The sequence below is a fragment of the Oncorhynchus kisutch genome, linkage group LG28, assembly GCF_002021735.2.
Source record: "Oncorhynchus kisutch isolate 150728-3 linkage group LG28, Okis_V2, whole genome shotgun sequence".
NCBI classification, from domain to species: Eukaryota; Metazoa; Chordata; class Actinopteri; order Salmoniformes; family Salmonidae; genus Oncorhynchus; species Oncorhynchus kisutch.
This window is the reverse complement of record NC_034201.2, coordinates 51745242-51765936: the sequence shown is the minus strand read 5'-3', so window position 1 is coordinate 51765936 and position 20695 is coordinate 51745242. Positions and strand designations below refer to the sequence as shown.

The window sequence follows — 20695 nt, the reverse complement described above, 5'->3', positions numbered from 1 at the left end:
ACTCTCTGTCTCTCACTCTCTGTCTCTCACTCTCTGTCTCTGTCTCTCAATCAATGTCTATCACTCTCTGTCTCTTGTCTCTCAACTCATCTGTCTCTACAATCTCTGATCTCTCACTCTTCTGCTCTCTCCTCTCCTCTCTTTACTCTCACTCTCTCTCTCTCTGTCTCTCTCTCTGTCTCTCTTCTCTGTCTCTCTCTCTCTCTCTCTCTCTCTATCTCTCTCTCTCTCTCACTCTCTGTCTCTCACTCTCTGTCTCTCACTCTCTCACTCTCTCACTCTCTGTCTCTCACTCTCTGTCTCTCACTCTCTGTCTCTCACTCTCTGTCTCTCACTCTCACTCTCTGTCTATGTCTCTCTGTCTCTCTGTCTCTCACTCTCTGTCTCTCTGTCTCTCACTCTCTGTCTCTCTGTCTCTCACTCTCTGTCTCTCACTCTCTGTCTCTCTGTCTCTGTCTCTCACTCTCTGTCTCTCACTCTCTGTCTCTCTGTCTCTCTGTCTCTGTCTCTCACTCTCTGTCTCTCTGTCTCTCACTCACTGTCTCTCACTCTCTGTCTCTCACTCTCTGTCTCTCTGCCTCTCTCTCTCTTTCTCTCACTCTCTCTCTCTCTGTCTCTCTCTCTGTCTCTCTCTCTCTCTCTCTCTCTCTCTCTCTCTCTCTCTCTCTCTCTCTCTCTCTCTGTCTCTCTCTCTCTGTCTCTCTCTCTGTCTCTCTCTCTTTCATTCTCTCTCTCTCTGTCTCTCTCTCTTTCATTCCCTCTCTCTCTGTCTCTGTCTCTCACTCTCTGTCTCTCACTCTCTGTCTCTCACTCTCACTCTCTGTCTCTGTCTCTCTGTCTCTCTGTCTCTCTCTCTCACTCTCTGTCTCTCACTCTCTGTCTCTCTGTCTCTGTCTCTCACTCTCTGTCTCTCACTCTCTGTCTCTCACTCTCTGTCTCTCTGTCTCTCTGTCTCTGTCTCTCACTCTCTGTCTCTCACTCTCTGTCTCTCTCTCTCTCTCACTCTCTCTGTCTCTCTGTCTCTCTGTCTCTCTCTCTCTCTCTCTCTCTCTCTCTCTCTCTCTCTCTCTCTCTCGTCTCTCTCTCTGTCTCTCTCTCTGTCTCTGTCTCTGTCTCTCTCTCTCTTTCTCTCTCTCTCTGTCTCTCTCTCTCTCTCTCTCTCTCTCTGTCTCTCTCTCTGTCTCTCTCTCTGTCTCTCTCACCCTCTGTCTCTCTGTCTCTCTCACTCTCTCTCTCTCTCTCTCTCTCTGTCTCTCTCTCTCTCTCTCTGTCTCTCTCTCCTTCTGTCGCTCTCTCTCTCTCTCTCTCTCTCTCTCTCTCTCTCTCTCTCTCTCTCTCCGTCTCTCTCTCTCTCTGTCTCTCTCTCTCAATTCAATTCATTTCAAGGGTTTTATTGACATAGGAAACATGTGTTAACATTGCCAAAGCAAGTGAGGTAGATAATATGCAGTGAAATAAAACCCCTTGAAGTGAAATAAAAATAACAGTAAACATATACAGAAGTTTCAAAACGATAAAGACATTACAAATGTCATATTATATATATTTATACAGTTGTAACAATGTACAAATGGTTTAAAGTACACAAGGGAAAATTAAATAAGCATAAATTTGGGTTGTATTTACAATGGTGTTTTTTCTTCACTGGTTGCCCTTTTCTCATGGCAACAGGTCACAAATCGTGCTGCAGTGATGACACACTGTGGAATTTCACCCAGTAGATATGTTGAAGAGGGTGGGGCTCAAGCTGCATCCGTGTCTCACTCCACAACCCCGTGTGAAGAAATGTGTGTGTTTTTTGCCAGTTTTAACCCCACACTTGTTGTTTGTATACATGGATTTTATAATGTCGTATGTTTTACCCCCAATACCACTTTCCATCAGTTTGTATAGCAGACCCTCATGCCAAATTGAGTCAAGGGCTTTTTGAAATCAACAAAGCATGAGAAGACTTTGCCTTTGTCTTGGTTTGTTTGGTTGTCAATTAGGGTGTGTAGGGTGAATACATGGTCTGTTGTACGGTAATTTGGTTAAAAAGCCAATTTGACATTTGCTCAGTACATTTTGTCCTGTAACTCATTCAAGGTAATTGGAGAATCCAGTGGGTTCTGGTCATCTTTAATAGTTGATTCTAAGACTTGTATTTGATCATGTATATGTTTTTGCTCTTAATTCTTTGTTATAGAGCCAAAAAGATTGGAGAAGTGGTTTACCCATACATCTCCATTTTGGATAGATAATTCTTCGTGTTGTTGTTTGTTTAGTGTTTTCCAATTTTCCCAGAAGTGGTTAGAGTCTATGGATTCTTCAATTACATTTAGCTGATTTCTGACGTGCTGTTCCTTCTTTTTCCATAGTGTATTTCTGTATTGTTTTAGTGATTCACCATAGTGAAGGCGTTAGACTCAGGTTTTCCGAGTCTCTATGTTTTTGGTTGGACAGGTTTCTCAATATCTTTCTTATATTTTTGCATTCTTCATCAAACCATTTGTCATTGTTGTTCATTTTCTTCGGTTTTCTATTTGAGAATTTTAGATTTGATAGGGAAGCTGAGAGGTCAAATATACTGTTAAGATTTTCTACTGCCAAGTTTACACCTTCACTATTGCAGTGGAATGTTTTACCCTGGAAATTGTCTAAAAGGATTGAATTTGTTGTTGCCTAATTGTTTTTTGGTAGGTTTCCAAACTGCATTCCTTCCATCTATAGCATTTCTATTCGCAGCTCAATCCTGCAAACACAACAAGATACCCAACCAGTCACATAGTCAGGTTCTATTTTTACCCAGCAGCCTTTACTATTCCTGGGTCCTTTCATACAGCAGGGAATTCTGGGTAGAGAGGTCCAGCAGCCTATGGATATGTCTTTCAATAGGTCCAGTTAAACACTTAGTCTGAGGGGAGTTCCTACTTGTGCTGCTTAGGGGAGCTGTGTGGTGGTATTAGATAAGAGAGTGTGTTGCTGCTGTGTGACGGCATGCCCCCCCCCCCCTTCAGTACCAGGTGGGGCAGCTGTACTCAGTAGCAGAGGCCAGTAAGAACGAGACAGGAGGAGGAGAGGGAGTGGAGGTGTTGAAGAATGAACCATACGAGAAGGATGGGGAGAAGGGACAGTACACACACAAGATTTACCACCTGCAAAGGTACACACACACACGTTATCTTCTTCATCTTGTGGGGGTTAACATTTTTATTCCATTCCATTTGAATTCCATTCTAACTCTAAACCTAACTCTAAACCTAACTCTAAACCAAACCACTAACCCCTAACCCTAATTCTAACCTTCATTTTATCCCTAAACCTAACCCCTAAGCTTTAAATAGACCTTGGTCATTGTCCTGTTGGAAGGTAAGGTAAACCTTCGCCCCAGCCTGAGGCCCTGAGCGCACTGGAGCAGGTTTTCATCAAGGATCTCTCTGTTCTTTGTTCCGTTCATCTTTCCCTCAATCCTGACTATTCTCCCTATCCCTGCCTCTGAAAAACATCCCCACAGTGTCAAGCTGCCACCACCATGATTCACCGTAGGAATGGTGCCAGGTTTCCTCCAGAAGTGATGCTTGGCATCCAGGCCCAAGAGATCAATCAGACCAGATAATCTTGTTTCTCAGAGTTGTAGTGGAAATTCAAATCAAAAGGAGAGGGATTATTCAAACAACAAATTTATTATAAGATTTGCAAAAATGGAGCAATCAAATAGCCCTCTGCCCAACGAACACAGTTCCGCTTTTATAGAAAGTCCAACCTCTTTGTCTTCAGTTTAGTAGATGTGTGGAAAAAGGGGCGGAACATAGTGAAGAAGGCGTTTGGTTTGTCTGTGCAGATTGAGATAAAACGAGGGCTGAACCGTAAACCTGCGTTTTGTCACAGTTCACATGTGTTCCTTCCTGCAGATAGTAAAACCACTGCATGTGTCACTGCGGTCGCACCCAAACTGATCGTAGCTCTACGAGATAACACAGTCTTATGAATCACTGGAAGACGAGTTTGTATCAGGTTAGAAAAAAAACATAACAACAGACATTTCTTTAAGCGTTAAAACACGGGATATTAGATTTTTTATTTGACTAGACATGTCAGTTTACAATGATGGCCTACTGGGGAACATTGGGTTAACTGCCTTGTTCAGGGGCAGAACGACAGATTTTTACCTTGTCAGTTCAGGATTCGATCCAGCAACCTTTCGGTTACTGGCTCAGCGCTCTGACTACTAGGCAGAGCATAACTAATGTTGTAATTTTCCACAAGAGAGTCCTTTAGATGCCTTTTGCTGAGGAGTGGCTTACGTTTGGCCACTCTATCATAAAGGCCTGATTGGTGGATGCTGCAGAGATGGCTGTCCTTCTGGAAGGTGCTCCCATCTCCACCGAGGAGCTCTGGAGCTCTGTCAGAGTGACCTTTGGGTTCTTGAACATCTCCTCGACCAAGACCCGTCTCCCCTTATTGCTCAGTTTGGCTGTGCAGCCAGCTGTAGGAAGAGTCTTGGTGGTTCCAATCTTATTCAATTTAAGAATAATGGAGGCCACTATGTTCTTGGGGACCTTCAATGCTGCAGAAGGTTTTTGGTACCCTTCCCCAGGTCTGTGCCTCAACAAAATCCAGTTTCGGAGCTCCGTCTCCCTCTTTCTCTCCCTCCGTCTCCCTCTTTCTCTCCCTCTGTCTCCCTCTTTCTCTCCCTCTGTCTCCCTCTTTCTCTCCCTCTGTCTCCCTCTTTCTCTCCCTCTTTCTCTCCCTCCGTCTCCCTCTTTCTCTCCCTCCGTCTCCCTCTTTCTCTCTCTCCGTCTCCCTCTTTCTCTCTCTCTGTCTCCCTCTCTCTCTCCGTCTCCCTCTTTCTCTACGTCTCCCTCTCTCTCTCCGTCTCCCTCTTTCTCTCCGTCTCCCTCTCTCTCTCCGTCTCCCTCTTTCTCTCCCTCCGTCTCCCTTTTTCTCTCCCTCCGTCTCCCTCTTTCTCTTCCTTCTTTTCATAAATATGGGTTGTATTCACAATGGTGTTTGTTCTTCACTGGTTGCCCTTTTCTTGTGGCAACAGGTCACATGTTGCTGCTGTGATGTCACACTGTGGTATTTCACCCAGTAGATATTCCCTCTCTCTCCCTCTTACAGTAAAGTTCCATCGTTCGTCAGAATGCTAGCTCCAGCATCGGCCCTTAACATCCATGAGAAGGCCTGGAACGCATACCCCTACTGTCGCACAGGTATCACACACACACACACACGCATTGACAGGTTCACACGCATGCAGGCACACAGACACATAGCATTTCATGCAATGATGGCGGTTTTTGAAATGAGTTGATTACATTACAGGATCTAACATTAATATGACCTATATTTCATTACATTAATATGACCTATATTTCATTACATTAATATGACCTACATATTTCATTACATTAATATGACCTACATATTTCATTACATTAATATGACCTACATATTTCATTACATTAATATGACCTACATATTTCATTGCAGTACTGGATCTAACAAATGTCTTTGTTCTTACAGATGCTCTCTTTCTCGCTATATTTTAATTTCTTTTTAAGGTCTTTATTGGCATAAGAAACATATGTTTACAATGCCAAAGCAAGTGATAGCAAATAGATAGTAAACAAAAGTACGTTAACAATAAGGTAAATGAACAGTAAACACTCACCTAAGTTCCAAAGGAGTAATGACATTCCAAATGTCATATTATGTTTTATATACAGTTTTGTAACAATGTGCAAATAGTTAAAGTACAAAAATGGAAAATCAACATAAATATGGGTTGTATTTACAATGGCGTTTGTTCTTCACTGGTTGCCCTTTTCTTGGAGGTTGGCAGGAGGTTAGGAAGTGCAGCTCAGTTTCCACCTCACTTTGTGGGCAGTGAGCACATAGCCTGTCTTCTCTTGAGAGCCATGTCTGCCTACGGCGGCCTTTCTCAATAGCAAGGCCATGCTCACTGAGTCTGTACATAGTCAAAGTTTTCCTTAAGTTTGTGTCAGTCACAATGGTCAGGTAGTCTGCTGCTGTGTACTCTCTGTTTAGGGCAAAATAGCATTCTAGTTTGCGCTGTTGTTTTGTTAATTCTTTACATTGTGTCAAGTAATTATCTTTTTGTTTTCTCATGATTTGGTTGGGTCTAATTATGTGGCTGTCCTGGGGCTCTGTGGGGTCTGTTTGTGTTTGTGAACAGAGCCCCAGGACCAGCTTGCTTAGGAGTCTCTTCTCCAGATTCATCTCTCTGTAGGTGATGGCTTTGTTATGGAATGTTTGGGAATCACTTCCTTTTAGGTGGTTGTGGAATTTAACAGCTCTTTTATGGATTTTGATCATCTCTCTCTATATATGTTTCTCTGTCCTCTCTATCTATCTCTGTTCTCTCTATCTATCTCTCTCTCCCTCTATCTCTCTGTTCTCTCTGTTCTCTTTCTCTATCGCTCTCTCTGTTCTCTCTCTATCGCTGTCTCCCTCCATCCCTCTATCTCTCTCTCCCTCTATCACCGCCTCTCTCTCTCTGCTCTCTGCACTCTCTCTGCACTCTCTTTTCCATCTCTCCTGCTTTCGACCCTTCTCTGCCTTTGTCGCTGCAGTTATCACTGTAAGTACACCTTACACTTTAGACACAAACACACAAACACACAAACACACAAACACACACACACACACACACACACACACACACACACACACACACACACACACACACACACACACACACACACACACACACACACACACACACACACACACACACACACACACACACACACATCCTATCAGACAGACAGACAGTAAAGCATAATAATATCAGACAGGCAGACTGTAAAGCAGCATCATATCAGGCAGGCAGGCTGTAAAGCAGCATCATGTCAGTCAGGCAGACTGTAAAGCAGCATCATGTCAGTCAGGCTGTAAAGCAGCATCATGTCAGTCAGGCAGACTGTAAAGCAGCATCATGTCAGTCAGGCTGTAAAGCAGCATCATGTCAGTCAGGCAGGCAGGCTTATTGAAATTCTCGATTATCGTAGATTCATCGGTGGTGACAGTGTTTCTTAGTGCAGTGGGCAGCTGGGAGGAGGTGCTCTTATTCTGCATGGACTTTACAGTGTCCCAGAACATTTTGGGAATTTGTGCTACAGGATGCAAGTGCAAAAACAAGATGCAAAAAAAAGCTAGCCTTTGCTTTCCTAACCGACTGTGTATAATGGTTCCAAACTTCCCTGAAAAGTTGCATATCGTGGGGGCTATTCGATGCTAGTGCAGTACGCCACAGGAGGTTTTTTGTGCTGGTCAAGGGCAGTCAGGTCTGGAGTGAACCAAGGGCTGTATCCGTTCTTAGTTCAATTTTTTGAATGGGGCATGCTTATTTAAGATGGTGAGGAAAGCACTTTTAAAGAAAAACCTGGAATCCTCTACTGACTGGATGAGGTCAATATCCTTCCAGGATACCTGGGCCAGGTCGATTAGAAAGGCCTGCTCGCTGAAGTGTTTTAGGGAGCGCTTGACTGTGATGAGGGGTGGTCGTTTGACTGCGGACCCATTACGGACGCAGGCAATGAGGCAGTGATCGCTGAGATCCTGGTTGAAGACAGCAGAGGTGTATTTAGAGGGCATGTTGGTCAGGATGATATCTAAGAGGGTGCCCGTGTTTACAGATTTAGGTTTGTACCTGATAGGGTCCTTGAAAAATTGTGTGATATTGAGGGCTTCCAGCTCAGATTGTAGGACGGCCGGGGTGTTAAGCATTTCCCAGTTTAAGTCACCTAACAGAACGAACTCTGAGGATAAATGGGGGGCGATCAATTCACATATGGTGTCCAGGGCACAGCTGGGGGCTGAGGGTGGTCTATAACAAGCGGAAACAGTGAGAGACTTATTTCTGGAAATGTGAATCTTTGAAAGTAGAAGCTCGAACTGTTTGGGCACAGACCTGGACAGTCAAGTTCTTCCACATCTATCTCGACAAACCATTTTTGCATAGGTCTCGCTTTGTGCGCTGGTTTGTTGTCAGTTCCTGAAACAGGAAAGGGCCTGCTGAAACTGCTGAACTGCTGACACAATGTTGGAAGCATAGAATTGTCAAGAATGTCATTATATGCTGTAGCGTTAAGATTTCCCTTCACAGGAACTAAGGGGCCCGAACCATGAAAAACAGCCCCAGAGCATTATTCCTCCTCCACCAAACTTTACAGTTGGCACTATGCGTTGGGGAAGGTATCCGCCAAACACAGATTCGTCTGTCGGACTGCCACATGGTGAAGCGTGATTCATCATTCCAGAGAACGCGTTTCCACTACTCCAGAGTCCAATGCAAGAAGGGCTTTACACCACTCCAGCCGACTCTTGGCATTCCGCATGGTGATCTTAGGCTTGTGTGCGTCTGCTCGACCATGGAAACCCATTTCATGAAGCTCCTGACGAACAGTTATTGTGCTGATGTTGCTTCCAGAGGCAGTTTGGAACTCGGTAATGAGTGTTGCAAATGAGGACAGACAATTTTAACGTTCTGTGAGCTTGTGTGGCCTACTACTTCGCCGCTGAGCTGTTGTTGCTCCTAGACGTTTCCACTTCACAATAACAGAACTTGCAGTTGCCCTGGGCAGCTCTAGTAGGGCAGAAATTTGACGAACTGGCTTTTTGGAAAGGTGGCATCTTATGATGGTGCAACATTGAATGTCACTGAATAAGGCTATTCTACTGCCAATGTGTCTATGGAGATTGCATGGCTGTGTGCTCGATTGTTTACACCTTTCAGAAACGGGTTTGGCTGAAATAGCCGAGTCATTTGAAGGGGTGTCCACATACTTTTGAACCTTCAGAAAGTATTCACACCCCTTAAATGTTTCCACATTTTCTTCTGTTACAGCCTGATTTTAAATGCATTAAATTGAGCTTGTTTGTCACTGACACACACAATACCCCATAATGTCAAAGTGAAATGATGGTTTTAGAAATCTTTACAAATGAATTCAAATGAAAAGCTGAGATGTCTTGAGTCAATAAGTATTTAACACCTTTGTTATGGCAAGCATGAATCATTTCAGGAGTAAAGATTTGCTTAACAAGTCAAGTAATATGTTGCATTGTCTCACTCAATAATAGTGTTTAAAATATTTTTTGAATGACTACCTCATCTCTGTACACATACAATGGAAAATAGAACATAGAACGCCCACCCTAGTCACTAGACAGTACTCCCCCCCCTACTCTTCCTGGGGTTTATTATGGATCCCCATTAGTTCCTGCCAAGGCAACAGCTACTCTTCCTGGGGTTTATTATGGATCCCCATTAGTTCCTGCCAAGGCAGCAGCTACTCTTTCTGTGGTTTATTATGGATCCCCGTTAGTTCCTGCCAAGGCAACAGCTACTCTTCCTGGGGTTTATTATGGATCCCCTTTAGTTCCTGCCAAGGCAGCAGCTACTCTTCCTGGGGAATATTATGGATCCCCATTAGTTCCTGCCAAGGCAACAGCTACTCTTCCTGGGGTTTATTATGGATCCCCATTAGTTCCTGCCAAGGCAACAGCTACTCTTCCTGGGGTTTATTATGGATCCCCATTAGTTCCTGTCAAGGCAGCAGCTACTCTTCCTGGGGTTTATTATGGATCCCCATTAGTTCCTGCCAAGGCAACAGCTACTCTTCCTGGGGTCCGGCAAAATGAAGGCAGTTTATACCATTTTAAAACATTACAATACATTAACAGATTTCACAACACACTGTGTGCCCTCAGGCCCCTACTCCATCACTACCACATATCTACAACACACTGTGTGCCCTCAGGCCCCTACTCCACCACTACCACATATCTACAACACACTGTGTGCCTTTAGGCCCCTACTCCACCACTACTACATATCTACAACACACTGTGTGCCTTTAGGCCCCTACTCCACCACTACCACATATCTACAACACACTGTGTGCCTTTAGGCCCCTACTCCACCACTACCACATATCTACAACACACTGTGTGCCTTTAGGCCCCTACTCCACCACTACCACATATCTACAACACACTGTGTGCCCTCAGGCCCCTACTCCACCACTACTACATATCTACAACACACTGTGTGCCCTCAGGCCCCTACTCCACCACTACCACATATCTACAACACACTGTGTGCCCTCAGGCCCCTACTCCACCACTACCACATATCTACAACACACTGTGTGCCTTTAGGCCCCTACTCCACCACTACCACATATCTACAACACACTGTGTGCCCTCAGGCCCCTACTCCACCACTACCACATATCTACAACACACTGTGTGCCTTTAGGCCCCTACTCCACCACTACTACATATCTACAACACACTGTGTGCCCTCAGGCCCCTACTCCACCACTACTACATATCTACAACACACTGTGTGCCCTCAGGCCCCTACTCCACCACTACCACATATCTACAACACACTGTGTGCCCTCAGGCCCCTACTCCACCACTACCACATATCTACAACACACTGTGCGCCTTTAGGCCCCTACTCCATCACTACCACATATCTACAACACACTGTGTGCCTTTAGGCCCCTACTCCATCACTACCACATATCTACAACACACTGTGTGCCTTTAGGCCCCTACTCCATCACTACCACATATCTACAACACACTGTGTGCCCTCAGGCCCCTCCTCCACCACTACCACATATCTACAGTTCAAAATGAATGTGTATGTGTGTGTATAGTGCGTTTGTTATTGTTTGTGTGTGTGTGTCTGTGCCTTGGTGTTTGTCTCTTCACTTCCCCACTGTTCCATAAGGGGTATTTTTATCTTTAAAAAATCATCTCATTCTACTGCTGGCATCAGTTACTAGAATAGATTTCCATGTAGTCATGATCTATGTAGTACTGTCTCCATCCCATAGTCTGTTCTGGACTTGGGGACGGTGAAGAGACCTCTTGTGGCATGTCTTGTGGGGTATGTCTGGGTGTCTGAGCTGTGTGCTAGTAGTTTAGACAGACAACTCGGCGCATTCAACATGTCAATACCTCTCATAAATAAAAGTAGTGATGAAGTCAATCTCTCCTCCACTTTCAACAAGTAGATATTGACATGAATATTCTTAATATTATCACTCTGTGTCCATCCAAGGGCCAGCCGTGCTGCCCTGTTCTGAGACAATTGCAATGTTCCTAAGTCCCTTTTTGTGGCACCTGACCACACGACTGAACAGGTGTCCAGGTGTGACAGAACTAGAACATGTAGGACCTGCCTTGCTGATAGTGTTGTTAAGAAGGTAGACACTAGGGCCTGTAGGACCTGCCTTGCTGATAGTGCTGTTAAGAAGGCAGAAACTAGGGCCTGTAGGACCTGCCTTGCTGATAGTGCTGTTAAGAAGGCAGAAACTAGGGCCTGTAGGACCTGCCTTGTTGATAGTGCTGTTAAGAAGGTAGAAACTAGGGCCTGTAGGACCTGCCTTGCTGATAGTGTTGTTAAGAAGGTAGACACTAGGGCCTGTAGGACCTGCCTTGCTGATAGTGCTGTTAAGAAGGCAGAAACTAGGGCCTGTAGGACCTGCCTTGCTGATAGTGTTGTTAAGAAGGTAGACACTAGGGCCTGTAGGACCTGCCTTGCTGATAGTGCTGTTAAGAAGGCAGAAACTAGGGCCTGTAGGACCTGCCTTGTTGATAGTGCTGTTACGAAGGTAGATACTAGGGCCTGTAGGACCTGCCTTGCTGATAGTGCTGTTAAGAAGGTAGAAACTAGGGCCTGTAGGACCTGCCTTGTTGATAGTGCTGTTAAAACCTCTTCATCCTACCCCACACTTTTTCGAACATTCTGTTAAAAATCGCGCAACATTTCAGCGCCCTGCTACTCATGCCAGGAATATAGTATATGCATATGATTAGTATGTGTGGATAGAAAACACGGCTGTGGCTATAACAGAACTTGCGTTTCATCGAAAAGCGCAGGAAAATCTGATCACTGAAAATGGGAAAATATATCCATGCGCCACTTCAACCCATTGTTAAACGTGAACCACATTAAATGGAGAAGAGGTTGCAATACCTACAGCTTCCACACGATGTCAACAGTCTTGTCATTTGCCTACAAATTGTTTGTTTGTCAAACGGACACGAGGCATCACATTTCTTCCGGTCTCCGACCGGATATTTTGGTGGAGATTTATCCGGACATCATTTCCAGAGGCACAGCTATAGAAAATACATCGCCTTGTGATGAATTTGATCGCTTATTAACGTTTACTAATACCTAAAGTTGCATTACAAAGGTATTTCGAAGTGTTTTGTGAAAGTTTATCGTCGACTTTAATTTAAAAAAATGACGTTACGTTATAAAACGCTATTTTTTCCTGGATCACACAGTCTTCATAGATCGATATCTAGGCTATATATGGACCGATTTAATCGAAAAAAAGACCCAATAGTGATGTTTATGGGACATCTAGGAGTGCCAACAAAGAAGATGGTCAAAGGTAATGAATGTTTTATATTTTATTTGTGCGTTTTGTGTAGCGCCGACTATGCTATTTTGTTTACGTCCCCTGTGGGTCTTTTGGGGTGTTACATGCTATCAGATAATAGCTTCTCATGCTTTCGCCGAAAAGCATTTTAAAAATCTGACTTGTGGCCTGGATTCACAACGAGTGTAGCTTTAATTTGATACCCTGCATGTGTATTTTAATGAACGTTTGAGTTTTAACGAGTGCTATTAGCATGTAGCGTAGCACATTTGCATTTCCTGATGTCTAGATGGGACGTCTGCGTCTCAGGTAGGAGGTAGAAACTAGGGCCTGTAGGACCAGCCTTGCTGATAGTGTTGTTAAGAAGGTAGAGCAGCGGTTTATTATAGACAGACTTCTCCCCATCTTAGCTACTGTTGTATCAATATGTTTTGACCACTCCAACACTAACTGCAGCTCTTTGTTGGATGTTGCAGTCATTTCAGTCGCTGTAGTTGCTGATGTGTGTAGTGTTGAGTCATCCGCATACATAGACACACTGGCTTTACTCAAAGTGGCATGTCATTAGTAAAGATCGAATAAAGGGCCTAGACAGCTGCCCTGGAGCATTCCTGATTCTACCTGAATTATGTTGGAGTTTATGTTTAATGTCCCATTAAAGAACACCCTCTGTGTTCTGTTAGACAGGTAACTGTTTATGCACAATATAGCAGGGGGTGTAAAGCCATGTCACACATTTTTCCAGCAGCATACTATGATCGAAAAAACTGTTGAAGCCTTTTTTCCGAGACTTGGCACTCCGGTACCGCTTGCCATGGGGTGGCTGGACAGGGTCTTTGATCGCCTGGTGTAGATGTCCTGGATCGCAGGCAGCTTAGCCCCAGTGATGTACTGGGCCGTAGGCACTACCTTCTGTAGTGCCTTGCGGTCAGAGGCCAAGCAATTTCCCGTACCAGGCAGTGATGCAACCAGATGCTCTCAATGGTGCAGCTGTAGAACCTTTTTAGGATCTCAGTACTCATGCCAAATCTTTTTAGTTTCCTGAGAGGGAATAGGTTTTGTCACGCCCTCTTCACAACTGTCTTGGTGTGTTTGGACCATTCTAGTTTGTTGTGGATGTGGACACCAAGGAACTTGAAGCTCTCAACCTGCTCCATATACAGCCCTGTCGATGACAATTGGGGGCGTGCTTGGACCTCTTTTCTCTGACCTCCTCCCTATAGGCTGTCTTGTCATTGTCGGTAATTAGGCCTGATGCTGACCAGACCGGACACGTCGCGTACGCAAGCGACGCAGATCGCGCTGCAAGTCCTGCCTCTCCCATCTCCTCATTGGTTTATAGAAGCAGGTACTCACTTGCCATCTCCTCATTGGTTATACCCATGTGGGTGACTGAAAGACGAACTGTTTTGCCGGTAGTCGTGATAATATAATAAAAGTTTAGATGCGATCAACATATAAGTTAAACATCTCCGTATCATCTCCCTTTTTCAAAGCCTGGAAGGAGGAGAGATGACTAGAAACGATTCGGTTGACCGTTTTATGTGGGGATTAATTGTCGGAGTAGAGGTCCTTGTGCATTTCAGGTAAAATAACAACTCAATGTTTATATCCCAGGACAAATTAGCTAGCAACAGCATGCTAGCTAAATCAGACAAATTAACGGTTGCAGGCACTGGTTGCAGTTTAAGCTTTTTCTTGAGTGTAAATGAGATATTTCTGTATTTTATTTTCAATGCATAATAATGCAAACATTTCTAAAAAAACATGGGCATTGGGAATATATGTATGAATGTATTCAGACCATTGGGAATGTATGTATGAATGTATTCAGACCATTGGGAATGTATGTATGAATGTATTCAGACCATTGGGAATGTATGTATGAATGTATTCAGACCATTGGGAATGTATGTATGAATGTATTCAGACCATTGGGAATGTATGTATGAATGTATTCAGACCATTGGGAATGTATGTATGAATGTATTCAGACCATTGGGAATGTATGTATGAATGTATTCAGACCATTGGGAATGTATGTATGAATGTATTCAGACCATTGGGAATGTATGTATGAATGTATTCAGACCATTGGGAATGTATGTATGAATGTATTCAGACCATTGGGAATGTATGTATGAATGTATTCAGACCATTGGGAATGTATGTATGAATGTATTCAGACCATTGGGAATGTATGTATGAATGTATTCAGACCATTGGGAATGTATGTATGAATGTATTCAGACCATTGGGAATGTATGTATGAATGTATTCAGACCATTGGGAATGTATGTATGAATGTATTCAGACCATTGGGAATGTATGTATGAATGTATTCAGACCATTGGGAATGTATGTATGAATGTATTCAGACCATTGGGAATGTATGTATGAATGTATTCAGACCATTGGGAATGTATGTATGAATGTATTCAGACCATTGGGAATGTATGTATGAATGTATTCAGACCATTGGGAATGTATGTATGAATGTATTCAGACCATTGGGAATGTATGTATGAATGTATTCAGACCATTGGGAATGTATGTATGAATGTATTCAGACCATTGGGAATGTATGTATGAATGTATTCAGACCATTGGGAATGTATGTATGAATGTATTCAGACCATTGGGAATGTATGTATGAATGTATTCAGACCATTGGGAATGTATGTATGAATGTATTCAGACCATTGGGAATGTATGTATGAATGTATTCAGACCATTGGGAATGTATGTATGAATGTATTCAGACCATTGGGAATGTATGTATGAATGTATTCAGACCATTGGGAATGTATGTATGAATGTATTCAGACCATTGGGAATGTATGTATGAATGTATTCAGACCATTGGGAATGTATGTATGAATGTATTCAGACCATTGGGAATGTATGTATGAATGTATTCAGACCATTGGGAATGTATGTATGAATGTATTCAGACCATTGGGAATGTATGTATGAATGTATTCAGACCATTGGGAATGTATGTATGAATGTATTCAGACCATTGGGAATGTATTCAGACCATTGGGAATGTATTCAGACCATTGGGAATGTATTCAGACCATTGGGAATGTATTCAGACCATTGGGAATGTATTCAGACCATTGGGAATGTATTCAGACCATTGGGAATGTATTCAGACCATTGGGAATGTATTCAGACCATTGGGAATGTATTCAGACCATTGGGAATGTATTCAGACCATTGGGAATGTATTCAGACCATTGGGAATGTATTCAGACCATTGGGAATGTATGTATGAATGTATTCAGACCATTGGGAATGTATGTATGAATGTATTCAGACCATTGGGAATGTATGTATGAATGTATTCAGACCATTGGGAATGTATGTATGAATGTATTCAGACCATTGGGAATGTATTCAGACCATTGGGAATGTATTCAGACCATTGGGAATGTATGTATGAATGTATTCAGACCATTGGGAATGTATGTATGAATGTATTCAGACCATTGGGAATGTATGTATGAATGTATTCAGACCATTGGGAATATATGTATGAATGTATTCAGACCATTGGGAATGTATGTATGAATGTATTCAGACCATTGGGAATGTATGTATGAATGTATTCAGACCATTGGGAATGTATGTATGAATGTATTCAGACCATTGGGAATATATGTATGAATGTATTCAGACCATTGGGAATGTATGTATGAATGTATTCAGACCATTGGGAATGTATGTATGAATGTATTCAGACCATTGGGAATGTATTCAGACCATTGGGAATGTATGTATGAATGTATTCAGACCATTGGGAATGTATTCAGACCATTGGGAATGTATGTATGAATGTATTCAGACCATTGGGAATGTATTCAGACCATTGGGAATGTATGTATGAATGTATTCAGACCATTGGGAATGTATTCAGACCATTGGGAATGTATGTATGAATGTATTTGACTTTTTCCACATTTTGTTACGTTATTTGTTTATATTTATTTCATTCTAAAATGGATTAAACATTTTTGTTTTATCATTATTTTATCATTATTCTACTCCACAATGACAAAGCAAAGCAAAGTTTTTGCAAATGTGCAAAAAATATCTCAGTACTTCTTTGAAGCACCTTTGGCAGCAATTACAGCCTTGAGTATTTTGGGGTATGACGCTACAAGCTTGACACACCTGTATTCTGGGAGTTTCTCCTGTTCTTCTCTGCAGATCCTCTCAAGCTCTGCCAGGTTGGATGGGGAGTGTCGCTGCACAGCTATTTTCAGGTCTCTCCAGAGATGTTTGATTGGGTTCAAGTTTGGGCTCTGGCTGGGCCAATCCTGCATTGTCTTGGCTGTGTGTTTAGGGATGTTGTCCTGTTGCAAGGTGAACTTTCACCCCAGTCAGATCATGAGCGCTCTGCAGTAGGTTTCCATCAAGGATCTCTCTGTAATTTGCTCCGTTCATCTTTCCCTCAATCCTGACTAGTCTCCCAGACCCTGCCGCTGAAAAACATGCCAACAGCATGTTCCTGCCACCACCTTGCTTCACTGTAGGGATGGTGCCAGGTTTCCTCCAGGCGTGACGTTTGGCATTCAGGCCAAAGAGTTCAATCTTGGTTTCATCAGACCAGAGAATCTTGTTTCCTTTAGGTGCCTTTTGGCAAACTCCAAGCGGGCTGTCATGTGCCTTTTACTGGTCACTCTAGCATAAATGCCTGATTGGTGGAGTGCTGCAGAGATGGTTATCCTTCTGGAAGGTTCTCCCATCTCCACATATGAACTCTGGAGCTCTGTCAAAGTGACCATTGGGTCCTTGGTCACCTCCCTGATCAAGGTTCTTCTCCCCCTGATTGCTCAGTTGGGCCGGTCGGCCAGTTCAAGGAAGAGTCTTGGTGGTTCCAAACATCTTCCATTTAAGAATGATGGAGGCCACTGTGTTCTTGGAAACCTTCAATGCAGCAGTCGTTTTTTGGGTCCCTTCTCCAGATCTGTGCCTCGACACAATCCTGTCTCGTAGCTCTACAGACAATTCCCTCGACTTCATGGCTTGGTGTTTTCTCTGACATGCGCTGTCAGCTGTGGGACCTTATATAGACAGGTGTGTACCTTTCTAAATCATGTCAATCAGTTTAATTTACCACAGGTGGACTCCAATCAAGTTGTAGAAACATCTTGGAAACAGGAAGCACCTGAGCTCATATACAGCATCTGCTCTTTGTTTTGGTTGTGTTTCAGATTATTTTGTGCCCAATATAAATTAATGGTAAATAATGTATTGGGCCATTTTGGAGTCAATATTATTGTAAATTAGAATACAATATTTTTCTAAACACTATGTTAATGTGGATGCTACTATGATTATGGATAGTCCTGAAGGAATCGTGAATAATGATGAGTGAGAAAGTTAAACACACGAATATCATACCCCCCCAAAAATGCAAACCTACCCTGTTATTGTAATGGTGAGATGTTAGTCTTGGGAGTATGATATAACATGCTAACCTCATCCAGGATGGTTACTGCTCTCTCTCTCCTGTAGAATGAGTTCATGAAAGATAACTTCCTGATCAAGATTGAGACGTGGCACAAACCTGATCTAGGACAGCAGGAAAACGTGAGTGAGTGAGTGTGTGTGTGTGTGTGTGTGTGTGTTGCTGCATGTTGTTCTGTAGCTGCGTGTGTGTGGTTCTTGCCTGCGTATACTGTAACCTCTGTGTGCTTTACTGTCTGTCTGATAGGATGCTGCTCTACTGTGTGTGTGTGTGTGTGTGTGTGTGTGTGTGTGTTGCTGCATGTTGTTCTGTAGCTGCGTGTGTGTGGTTCTTGCCTGCGTATACTGTAACCTCTGTGTGCTTTACTGTCTGTCTGTCTGATAGGATGCTGCTCTACTGTGTGTGTGTGTGTGTGTGTGTGTGTGTGTGTGTGTGTGTGTGTGTGTGTGTGTGTGTGTGTGTGTGTGTGTGTGTGTGTGTGTGTCTGTACTATGTTCATACCTGTACAGGTCCATGGTCTGGATGCAGACACCTGGAAGAAGGTGGATGTTGTTCACATCGACATCGCAGACCGCAGTCAGGTGGATAGCAAGGTAAACAGTCACACACTCCACAGTCAGGTGGATACCAAGGTAAACAGTCACACACCACAGTCAGGTGGATAGCAAGTTAACAGTCACACACACACACACACACACCACAGCCAGCTGGATACCAAGGTAAACAGTCAGACACAAACCACAGTCAGGTGGATAGCAAGGTAACAGTCACACACACAGTCAGCTGGATACCAAGGTAAACAGTCAGACGCACACCACAGCCAGCTGCATACCAAGGTAAACAGTCAGACACACACCACAGCCAGCTGGATAGCAAGGTAAACAGTCAGACACACACCACAGCCAGCTGGATACCAAGGTAAACAGTCAGACACACACCACAGCCAGCTGGATACCAAGGTAAACAGTCAGACACACACCACAGCCAGCTGGATACCAAGGTAAACAGTCAGACACACACCACAGCCAGCTGGATACCAAGGTAAACAGTCAGACACACACCACAGCCAGCTGGATAGCAAGGTAAACAGTCAGACACACACCACAGCCAGCTGGATAGCAAGGTAAACAGTCAGACACACACCACAGCCAGCTGGATAGCAAGGTAAACAGTCAGACACACACCACAGCCAGCTGGATAGCAAGGTAAACAGTCAGACACACACCACAGCCAGCTGGATAGCAAGGTAAACAGTCAGACACACACCACAGCCAGCTGGATAGCAAGGAAAACAGTCAGACACACACCACAGCCAGCTGGATACCAAGGTAAACAGTCAGACACACACCACAGCCAGCTGGATAGCAAGGTAAACAGTCAGACACACACCACAGCCAGCTGGATAGCAAGGTAAACAGTCAGACACACACCACAGCCAGCTGGATACCAAGGTAAACAGTCAGACACACACCACAGCCAGCTGGATACCAAGGTAAACAGTCAGACACACACCACAGCCAGCTGGATAGCAAGGTAAACAGTCAGACACACACCACAGCCAGCTGGATAGCAAGGTAAACAGTCAGACACACACCACAGCCAGCTGGATAGCAAGGTAAACAGTCAGACACACACCACAGCCAGCTGGATAGCAAGGTAAACAGTCAGACACACACCACAGCCAGCTGGATAGCAAGGTAAACAGTCAGACACACACCACAGCCAGCTGGATAGCAAGGAAAACAGTCAGACACACACCACAGCCAGCTGGATACCAAGGTAAACAGTCAGACACACACCACAGCCAGCTGGATACCAAGGTAAACAGTCAGACACACACCACAGCCAGCTGGATACCAAGGTAAACAGTCAGACACACACCACAGCCAGCTGGATAGCAAGGTAAACAGTCAGACACACACCACAGCCAGCTGGATAGCAAGGTAAACAGTCAGACACACACCACAGCCAGCTGGATAGCAAGGTAAACAGTCAGACACACACCACAGCCAGCTGGATAGCAAGGTAAACAGTCAGACACACACCACAGCCAGCTGGATAGCAAGGTAAACAGTCAGACACACACCACAGCCAGCTGGATAGCAAGGTAAACAGTCAGACACACACCACAGCCAGCTGGATACCAAGGTAAACAGTCAGACACACACCACAGCCAGCTGGATAGCAAGGTAAACAGTCAGACACACACCACAGCCAGCTGGATAGCAAGGTAAACAGTCAGACACACACCACAGCCAGCTGGATAGCAAGGTAAACAGTCAGACACACACCACAGCCAGCTGGATAGCAAGGTAAACAGTCAGACACACACCACAGCCAGCTGGATAGCAAGGTAAACAGTCAGACACACACCACAGCCAGCTGGATACCAAGGTAAACAGTCAGACACACACCACAGCCAGCTGGATAGCAAGGTAAACAGTCAGACACACACCACAGCCAGCTGGATAGCAAGGTAAACAGTCAGACACACACCACAGCCAGCTGGATAGCAAGGTAAACAGTCAGACACACACCACAGCCAGCTGGATAGCAAGGTAAACAGTCAGACACACACCACAGCCAGCTGGATAGCAAGGTAAACAGTCAGATACACACCACAGCCAGCTGGATAGCAAGGTAAACAGTCAGACACACACCACAGCCAGCTGGATAGCAAGGTAAACAGTCAGATACACACCACAGCCAGCTGGATAGCAAGGTAAACAGTCAGACACACACCACAGTCAGCTGGATAGCAAGGTAAACAGTCAGACACACACCACAGCCAGCTGGA

General features: G+C 44.1%; 1 protein-coding gene across 4 annotated transcripts in view; it reads left to right on the top strand.

The window, feature by feature from the left end:
* Positions 1-20695, top strand: part of LOC109883813 (phosphatidylinositol transfer protein alpha isoform-like) — a 56928-nt gene that overhangs the window by 1688 nt on the left and 34545 nt on the right. The window contains exons 2-6 of one of the 4 annotated variants that reach the window (XM_031808369.1): positions 2997-3142; positions 5101-5192; positions 6576-6583; positions 17946-18020; positions 18408-18491. In XM_031808369.1, the coding sequence (XP_031664229.1) occupies positions 5123-5192; positions 6576-6583; positions 17946-18020; positions 18408-18491 (237 nt within the window). In that variant the 5' untranslated portion in view covers positions 2997-3142; positions 5101-5122. The remainder of the gene's footprint in view (positions 1-2996; positions 3143-5100; positions 5193-6575; positions 6584-17945; positions 18021-18407; positions 18492-20695) is intronic. The other 3 variants (XM_031808368.1, XM_031808370.1, XM_031808371.1) reach the window with 3 other exon arrangements.